At 48.1% G+C, this 10254-nt stretch overlaps 1 protein-coding gene across 1 annotated transcript; it reads left to right on the top strand.

Moving 5' to 3' along the window:
- The first annotated feature begins 997 nt into the window (after positions 1-997).
- On the top strand, positions 998-9663 carry LOC134503656 (carcinoembryonic antigen-related cell adhesion molecule 3-like). Its single transcript, XM_063312535.1, has 3 exons — positions 998-1108; positions 2677-3030; positions 9334-9663. Exons 1-3 carry the CDS (start codon positions 1081-1083, stop codon positions 9336-9338), a joined length of 387 nt encoding a protein of 128 aa, XP_063168605.1. The 5' UTR covers positions 998-1080; the 3' UTR covers positions 9339-9663.
- Positions 9664-10254: the final 591 nt, after the last annotated feature.

Below are 10254 nucleotides of genomic sequence, written 5' to 3'. Positions count from 1 at the left end.
GGGGGGAGAGTGCAAAACCATCTGTAACCGCTTTACACCAAGAAACATATCCAGAAGGGGGAAATCAGTAAACAAAGTTGCCAAGCAATGTAGATTTGTGCAAAAAGGGAACAAGGTTGCCAACGTTTTAGCCAGATTTTGGGACCTTCAGCAGCTTAAATGCAGGGACTACTACCGGTACATAATAATCTTCTCCTGGTCATAAAAAAGTTTCCCCTGCTATTTCCTGTAGATTCTGCTGTTGTTTAAAAAAAACGACGATGAAGGCAATGTCCGCTCGAGAGGCCTTTCTGCGTTTTTTGAGCTGCAGAGTAGCCCTGCTGTGGTGGGAGAGGTGGCTGTAGCTGTGCCAAAGCATGATTGCACCATAGGTTTATGTAACGGCATTGCTATTTTTTATATATATAGTGGAGAGAACAGAGAAAAAAGTCAATATTGACAAAGCAAGTTGAACCACACAAAGCAAAGAATCTGGGAAATTCCCTGAATTGATGTGGTGAAAAAGGAGTCCCAGAACAAGATAAGAAAAGGGGGAACCCCAAAATATCAACAGGATCCTTTCCTGCCAGGTGCTTGAAGAGTTACCAGTTTTGAGGGGTTGGTCTAGATTGGCTCCCAACCTGAAGTCATTAAAAAAGGCTCACCAGCCAGTGGGTCTTGTGACAAACCCCAGACTCTGGCTCCCTTGACCTACGGGTCATGTGAATGCAGCCAAGCCGAGCTCTTGAGGAAGCCTTCAGGGCAATCCTGCCCACCAGGCCTTGCTCAAAGTTTGGCTGGCAGCCAGCTGGTGCCGAGAACAGGGGGGATCAAAGCCAAAGTCTTGCAAAGCTGCTAACAAAGAGTTGAGAAACAGGTTCTCTTTCCAAGAACATGCAGTTCTCCATCTCTTGCCCAACCCTTGAGTCCAGTATTCTCCTATCTCCCTTTCCCACATTTAGCATTTGGGAGGACTTACTTCCCAAACTCCCACCCCTGAAAAGGGTATAAGGCTATATAAGGCTAAAAAGCACATTTTTGACCCCAAAACAAAGCTCATCTCTCTTGGTGACTCCTGTCTCCAGCACCTTCCATCCCACCATGCGCTGGATCAGTCTAATCCTGGCAGGTGAGAAGGGGAGGGGGGTGGTGAGAAAACCACAGCGCAACTGAGCATGCAGAAGATTCAAAGGGGGTGGACCTGCAAACCCCCTCCCCCCAAATTACATCTTGGGTGGGAATTTTGGAGCTATATACTTGTCACAGCTGTGGGGGCCAGGTTGGGGAAGCCTGCTTTGGAGGAGGTGGAATGGAGGACTTGAGAGCATGGGTCACTTTCCATCCATGCCCCACGGCACATGGCACCGTGCCAATTTCTCTCATGCTCTTGCACATTGCTTGGTTGCTCTTCATGGTGCTTGGAAGCTGACGGAGAAATGGGGGTGGAATGCAGGACACAAAGCGATGGTGAACACTCGGTGAACTTTGGAACATCTTCCTAAAAGCTGTGCCTCATCGCTGGTGACTCAAGGGCCGTGGGACTGATCTGCCAGAGACACTCATTCAGTATTGCATCTTGCCTAGCATGGGGCGAGGGACGGGTGGGGGGTGAATGTACAAAGCTTTTCCCAGTGATGCGTTTGTGTGTAAGACGAAATTACCTGTTGAAACTGCTAGTCAAGACACTGATTGAGTCACAGGAGCAACGCATGGAAAAAGTTGATAGCTCCATTGGGATGTCACTATCCTCCCTCCCTCCCTTTCATTTCATTTCCTCCCTCCCTTCCTTCCTATCTTTCTTCCTGTCCTGTCCTGTCCTCTTTCCTTCCGCTCCCCTCCCTTCCCCTCCCCTTCCCCCTGCTCCTCCTGCATCTTTCCTAAGGATATAACATAAGGGAATTAACCCAGCAGCAGTTTTAGCATTGTCAGTTGCACAACCAGGGAGAGCGTCACCAGCTCACTTGGTAACTGTCAGGCTGCCCTTCAAGGCTCCAGGATGTAAACAGGGTTCTCAGCCCCTCCAGCTGAGAACCCTGGAAATCTAGGGGTGGCTGGGAGGCCCAAGGGGCCCTGGGACATGCATGTTAGAAGAGTATCTATCTAAAGCAATCTTCCCCAACTACAGCTCCCATCATCCCTGCAGTCAGGAAGGGATAGCAAATCGTTTCACTAATTTCTGCTGCTTTTCCTCTAATAATGATTGAACATCCTGATGTCTGTAGAATCTCTAGGTTGTGATAAATTGCTTAAAAAAAAAGCCCAACCAAGTGTCTGTTAAGAGCAAAAGAGCAGCCCAAACCATTTTTCTCCCATCAGTTGGAAACCCCAAGTAAAGTGTGCTACGAAACTGCATTAATCTTACGATGCTTACAGTGCCAACGCTTTTCCCCTGAAGCAGGCCGTGTGTGCTCTTTGGATTCAGAAGGGTGAATATATGTTGATGTTCTGGTCATCCCTTCATTAAGTTCCAGGCTAGATTCGATTTCATGAAGACTTTTGGTGAACTCAGGAACTTGCACCTCTTGTTAATTTGATTGGTCCTAATAAAGTTATCATCCAGCTAAAGGATTGGATAGTTCTTGGGATTTTTTCCCAAGAACCAAGATAGCTCTGATGATGTTTGATTGTGTATGCAGAGTTTTGTTGACAGTGAGAGAAGCCATGTTGACCTCCTTATGTTGCTTACTTACTTTCCAGTTTTGGCTTTAGTCTCCAGCTTCCAACCATCTGAAACGGTCCGCATTATCTCACTCCCACCAAACCCCCGTGTTGGAGAAAGAGTCATCCTTCATTTGGAAGATGTCCAATTTCCTACCATGTGCTCCTGGTTCCGAGGCAATGGCCAGAGCAAGAATAGACAGATCTTGCGAGCTGAATTTGATAGAGTCATTGCAAGAGGGGAAGCCTACACAGGACGGGAAGATCTGTGGAGAGCATGTTCCTTAATCATCCAAAATGTGCAGGCCTCTGATTCTGGACCATACACAGTCTCCATGTTGGAGCTGCGGGAAGACCATTTCAAAACTGCAGTGGGACATCTGCAAGTTTCCAGTAAGTGCCCAAGAGTGGTGGCTGCAAAGATATGGGAGAAAAAAATGAGTTGAGGTGGGGGGTAGGGGGTGGAATCAATTACTAAGGGCCAATCGACAGGTGAAAGGGAAGAACTCCAGCATCAGGGACAAGATACCCCTGAAGTATCAGCCCCAAACATCTCTTTCCCTTTTCAGAGGATCACTGGTCCCTAATATAAGGGTGTGTTTGGGTATAGATTTTTACCTTGTCAAATTTCTTTGAAGGATTCCCCCTGCCCCTTATAGTGAGGTTTTAGCCTTTTTTAGATGATACAATATCTGTAATGGTGTGTGGGAAAGACCTTGGCAGTCAAGGCATAGAGATGCTGCTTAGGGAACAGTCAGGTAAGAGATGGCTTAGCCCACAGCTGCATAATGGGAGGAGAAAGAGGCTCAGAAGGGACCCTCCCTAGTTTCTTGGGCTGTAAAGGAGATGGTGGGAGGTTTGTACTTTCAGACTTGCAAGATTCTGTTAATGTCGCTTTACGATAAAGTAGTTTTTCCCGGTCATGTTTCCTGTCTGGTCTACCTGGTAAGGCTGACATCAATCTTGCAAGTCTGAAAGTACAAATCTTCTGCCATCTCCAAATCTCTGCCCACTATCCAGCTGCAGGTTATGCCCTCTCTTATCTGACCGTTCCCTGAGCAGCATCCTTTCTCCCCGTCTCCCAAGGTCTTTCCCACGTACCATTACAATATCACTGTACTTGCAATACACAAACTTCCCCAGTCTAGAAGTATCCATATGTATTGGAGAATAATTTCCAACATCCCCAAGCTATCTTGGGATCAGAGACACCTGCTGGGCATGTGTGTGTGTGTCAAAAAAGCCAAGATGGTAGCTGTCATGTTCACATTCTAATGTCTGGTTAACATTGTAACGTTTCACATGTCATTCTCTGTTCCGTATCCCTTCACCCGGGGTTTTTCCATTCTGTTGCCCTCCCTTGTTTTGAGGGCTTGGAATGCATGTTTGGGTTTGCGCTCCTGTTCAAGGTTACTTTCCCAGGCGCGTCTAACGGCATTCAGCACCTGGGAGGGGGAGCGTCCTGACGGGCGACCGGGCGGGACCTGCCCACAAGCAAGGCTTTTAAGTTTGTATTTGGCGCGCTTTTGCTCATTCTCAGCTTTCTCTGTATTTGCATACTATTCCTTTAATAAATCAGTTATCTTTAAGCCCGAGCTTGTGAGACTGAGTATTTGGGTTTAGGCAATCATTACATAAAGCTGAGAATTCATTTTTTCCATTTTCCGCTGGCCCCATCCAATCCTTGGATAAGAGGGAACGCTAGCGATGACAGAACCTCAACTTCGCGTAAGTGAGGGAGGCGAAGAAGAGCGGGAGGTGGTCAAAAGCCGGCCAGCGCTAACCTCGAGAGCGCAAAGAGCAGCACGTCGGGAGTTGCGAGATACCCAATTGGACGAGCTGTTGACATCCATACAGGAGAGTCTCAGGAGTGAACAGAGATCTGTTATGGAAAGAACCACGGGGAGGGGGTCTCCCCAATTGGCCTGGGAACACGAAGTCCCTCTGTCACCGAAGGTGGTGATAACCAACCAACCCCCGGAGGAGCCGGTCACTCCGGCCCGTATGAGGGCATTGGAAGATAAAATGGATTTAATAGTGACGATCCTCAAGGATCTACCCAGAGAGGATCAGCCCAGAGAGGCAGAGCCCACCCCGGAGGATTGGGAGGAAGAGCCGTCACAGTACCCCAGGCACAGCACCCTGTCCACCCGGGGGAGAAGTAAGACTCGATCAGCCCATCAAAGGGGAGAGCGAGAGGCAAGACCTCCTAGGGATCGACCGCTTGTGGGGGCTCGGCGCACGCTGTCATTCGCGGCACCGCCACAGCCAGCTGAGCCGGCAAGAACCTTCCCACCATTTGGAGTGAAGTTTGATGGGGATCCCGCAACGCTCTCCTTCTTTATTACGAATGCCAAGCATTATATGGAAGATTGGGGTCGGAACTTTCGGTCTGAACACGGCAAGGTCAATTTCATTGCCAACAAGCTGAGAGGAAGGGCAGCGGATTGGTATGTGCAACTATGCCAAGCTGAGGCAACCGAGTTAGAGGACTTCGATGAATTTTTGTGGGCACTTAAAGAGCATTTCGAAGACCCCCTAGCTCAAGAAACGGCTAAAAATGACCTGCGGAAACTTTACCAAGGGTCCCTCTCAGTTGCCAAATATGCGTTGGAGTTTAAAGCTTTGGCAGGAAAAGTGGAAGACTGGTCTGAGCCAACAATCATCGAATTGTTCAAGCAGGGGCTTGAACCCGAAATCCTTCGATGGGCTCTGGGCAGAGATGATCCCAAAACGCTATATGGGTGGATTCAGTTGGCGGGAAGCGCAGAAAATGCCCTACGAACCTATGCCCATACCAAAGAGCTTAGACAAACACGTCTCGCTAGAGGAGCGCGCGCATCTGGACTTGCCAGCCGCCCCAAACCGAAAACCTGGGAAGAAGAGAGGGAGCAACGGTTCTCCAAGGGTCAGTGCCTCCGATGTGGGAAAGAAGGGCATCGAGCCACGTCGTGCCCGAGACGCCGTCCAGAGGAACGACAGACGAAACCCGCGATAAAGACGCCTGCTCCTGCTCCACCGCGAAAACTGAAGGCAGCCCTCGCGGAACTGGACCCCCCCAACCTACCCTTCGGAGAAGAGGAGGAAGAGTTGCAATTCGAGCAGCCGGCGGGAAAAGCCTACCACCTGCCCTGAAGGGCGCCCTAGGGCAGGTGGAAGAAACCGGGCGTAACCATGATTCGGTGAGTGGAAACTTTCCCACACTGACTGTTAAACTTAAGCTGGGCTCACAAACCAAAACCGTGGAAGTGTGGGCCATGCTAGACTCGGGTTGCTCCCGTTCTCTAATGCACCCTGATGTCGTAGCGGCTCTAGAACTGCCCACGTTCCCTTTGCCAAGACCCATGATTTTCACCCAGTTGGATGGAACTATGGCGGGAGGGAAAGCAGTTAATCTTTCCACGGGACTGGTCGCCTTGCAGATGGGCTCCCATCAGGAAAAGCTGCCATTTGTGGTAGCTCCAGTGGGGGGTCCTCTGGTGATTTTGGGGATGCCTTGGTTTGTGCAACAAAACCCTTTCATCAACTGGCTGCATAGAACTGTGACGTTTGCGGATGGATTTTACAAAGTACCCGAAAAGGACCTATTGGAGGACATGGAGGGGGGAGGGGTAGCGTATACCACTGTACAAACGCTTCAACCTCTTGAGGGGCTACCCAATCAGTACCAAGATTTTGCTGAAGTATTTGGGGAAAAGGAAGCAGATCGCTTGCCACCCCACCGAAAAACGGACTGTGCCATTGAGTTTTTACCAAATGTAAAATTGCCTCACCCAAAAATATACCCCATGTCTCCCAAAGAGCTTACTACGCTAAGGGAGTTCATTGACAAAAATCTGGCTAGGGGTTTCATTGAGCCTGCTAATTCCCCGGTAGGAGCTCCTGTCCTATTCAGGCCAAAAAAGGATGGGTCATTAAGGCTTTGTACCGATTTCCGCGGGCTCAATGCGGTCTCAATATTAAATAAATATCCTTTGCCCCTGATCAAAGATATGTTATCACATCTGGCCAGAGGTAAAATTTTCTCAAAACTGGATTTGAGAGAAGCTTACTTTCGCATTCGCATCAGAGAGGGGGATGAGTGGAAAACAGCGTTCAACTGTCCTCTTGGAGCTTTCCAATATAAAGTTTTACCATTCGGTTTATCTGGGGCACCTGGGGTTTTTATGCAGTTAATCAATGAGGTCTTGCATGACCACCTATTTAAGGGGGTACTAGTATATTTGGATGATGTATTGATTTATACTGAAACCATGTCAGAACATATCCACTTGGTGCGTCAGGTACTGGCTAAGTTGGAAAAAGCAGAGTTGTACGCAAAACTGTCAAAATGTGCGTTTCATCAGTCGCAAATTGATTACCTAGGCTACCGAATTTCAGCTCAGGGCATTGAAATGGACCCTGCAAAAGTAGAAGCTATTGTAGCATGGGAGCCTCCGCGTACCAGGAGACAATTACAAAGTTTCCTTGGATTCTCTAATTTCTATCGGGCGTTCGCCCAAAATTTTGCAGAAATCAAAACAGTTGCTCTCCCACCTAAAAACGGATACTTGGTTGCAAGCCAACAGACACATGTTAACTTTCACCGATGATCTTGCCTGGCGCAACGATCGTCTCTATGTACCCGCAGCTATGCGAAAAACCATACTCCAGCGCTGCCACGATGACAAGCTAGCTGGGCATTTCGGCTACGTAAAAACTTTGCACCTCGTTCGCCGGCAATTCTGGTGGCCAACTTTACTCAAGGACTTAAAAGAATATGTCACTGCGTGCCCTGTATGTGCGGCGATAAAGCGCAAACCGGGCAAACCCCAGGGTCTCCTTCAACCCGTAGCCACTCCGTCGGTCCCTTGGCAGGATATCTCCATGGATTTTATCGTTGATCTACCCCCTAGTCAACGCAAAACTGTCATTTGGGTCGTCAAAGACTTTTTCTCCAAACAAGCCCACTTTATCCCATGCGCTTCTATCCCTACCGCGCAACAGCTGGCACGCCTCTTCCTCATCCACGTGTACCGTCTCCACGGTATCCCCGCCCGTTTGGTGAGTGACAGAGGCACACAATTTACGTCACAATTTTGGCGCGCATTTTTGAAACTTCTGGGTACGAAACAATCACTTTCTACTGCTTGGCATCCAGAAACGGACGGATCTACAGAGGCTGTTAATTCTACCTTAGAGCAATACCTCAGAGCGTTTGTTAACTACCAGCAAGACAACTGGGTCGATCTACTCCCATTTGCTGAGGTCGCTTACAACAATTCCATTCATCAAACCACTGGTCAAGTTCCTTTTAAAACAGTTTTTGGACGCGAATTTGTTCCCATTCCTGAACTTCCTCATCCTCAACCGCTCCCAGCCACCCTCGCTGGCTGGGCGGACTCTCTCAAGGACTCATGGTCTAATATCCTACTTGCCCTCCAACATGCCCAAGCTGCCTATAAACGCCATGCTGATGCAAAGCGTTCCCCAGAACCATCCTTTGCAGTCGGGGATAAAGTCTACTTATCAACTAAGTTTATCAAGTCCCCACAACCCTCTAAGAAACTTGGTCCTAAATTTGTCGGTCCTTTTTCCATTGTTGCTCAGCTCAACCCTGTTACGTTTAAACTCGATTTACCTCACAACCTTAAACGTTTACATCCTGTTTTCCATTGCAGCTTACTCAAACCCTGCCTGTCATCGGACCGTTGGCACCCACAACCCACTCCTCCACCTCCTCTCATGATCGACAACCAGCAACACTTCGAGGTGGCATCTATTCTCGATTCCAGACGCCAGCGCTCTACTCTACAATACCTCGTCCGCTGGAAACATTTCCCTCATCCTGAATGGGTTGCTGCTCCAGACGTGCATTCTCCTCGTCTCGTCGCCCAATTTCACTCTGCCTATCCTGACAAACCGGCTCCCTAATTTCTTTTGGGGGGGCAATATGTCATGTTCACATTCTAATGTCTGGTTAACATTGTAACGTTTCACATGTCATTCTCTGTTCCGTATCCCTTCACCCGGGGTTTTTCCATTCTGTTGCCCTCCCTTGTTTTGAGGGCTTGGAATGCATGTTTGGGTTTGCGCTCCTGTTCAAGGTTACTTTCCCAGGCGCGTCTAACGGCATTCAGCACCTGGGAGGGGGAGCGTCCTGACGGGCGACCGGGCGGGACCTGCCCACAAGCAAGGCTTTTAAGTTTGTATTTGGCGCGCTTTTGCTCATTCTCAGCTTTCTCTGTATTTGCATACTATTCCTTTAATAAATCAGTTATCTTTAAGCCCGAGCTTGTGAGACTGAGTATTTGGGTTTAGGCAATCATTACAGTAGCTGGGATTGTGCAATCAAAGTTGCCAGTTTGATGTTTTTTGACCCCTCTACTCCTGCCCACCACAGATGGTCCTGCTTGAGGTTCTGGATCTCCAACACCTATAGAAGATCCCATGTTCAGAAAAGTTTCAAAGTACTGTTTAAAAGAAACAACCCTAAAATGCCAGGGAGGCTGGACAATTCAAATTTTGCAGGCACATCCCAAAGAGCTATTTAAATTACTGAGTAAAAATGATTTACATTTTAAAACTATTACTAAAAGTTTCTCCCACTACCAGGAAGGAAGGAAGGAAGGAAGGAAGGGCTAGAAGATAAATTAATCTATATCAAAAGGGAAAAATAAAGAAATAATAATATTAATACTGTCATTTACTTTGCAGGCTAAGATGCTCTGAAGATGCTTCTGTCCACTTTTGCAACTTTATCTTTGGAATGGAGACAAAGAAGCTGCAGTTCATCTGCCATGGGGGAATCCTAAGAAAGAAACAGCCATTCAGGTTCTCTGGGTTCCCTTCATCCCTTCTTGCCTTCACTCAAACCCACAACATCCAACCATTAAAATTTCTTTTGGCAAAACTGACAAGTCCCCTATGAACAGCTTAGTCTGAACCAGCTCTCCACTGAAGTTTGCATTTTGTTGCCCTGCAGTTCTCAGAAACATCATCAGAATTCACTTGTACGTTTGCTGAAATAAAATACCTTGGAAGTGCGCATGTTGTAAGAAGCCTCCCACCCGCCGCAGATTATTCCAAACTACCAAACACTTGCTTACAATGCCCCCCACAAACAGGTGGTTTCTCTGTAGTAGCTAGTAGCCACCAGCCATCAAAGCCTATTAAGCCAGTGCGTTATTCAACATGTGGCACACGAGAGAGAGAGAGAGAGCGTGCACACACTTCATGGACACACTTGCACACACTTGGTCCCATCATCAAATGGAGGGGACCACAGCTTCCATCATGAGCCCTGTAGTCCAACACATCTGGAATGCAGCAGATTGGAAAACCCCAGCAGACCTCCTGTAGAGGTGGAGTGGAGGGGCCATGGTGGTTTAGGAACCATCTCTTTGCTCTGGAATATCCAGATTAAACAAACCAAGAAGCCATCACACGCTCAGAGATCGGACTCGGATGATGTAGCAAGAGGGATACGTTAAACTGCTGACTCTCAGCACTCCTAATGCGTGCCTGGAGCAGGCCAGACTGGTTTGTGAGTCTTGGTTAAACTGGTTTTTATCTCCACTGCTTGGCAGCCTCTGCATTCTCCTCATAACCTCAGAGGGCAGAGAATTCCTTTATTTA

Source organism: Candoia aspera, chromosome 10 (assembly GCF_035149785.1).
Source record: "Candoia aspera isolate rCanAsp1 chromosome 10, rCanAsp1.hap2, whole genome shotgun sequence".
In the NCBI taxonomy this organism is placed as follows: Eukaryota; Metazoa; Chordata; class Lepidosauria; order Squamata; family Boidae; genus Candoia; species Candoia aspera.
The sequence above is the reverse complement of the archived record's forward strand: the minus strand, read 5'-3'. Positions and strand labels throughout refer to the sequence as shown.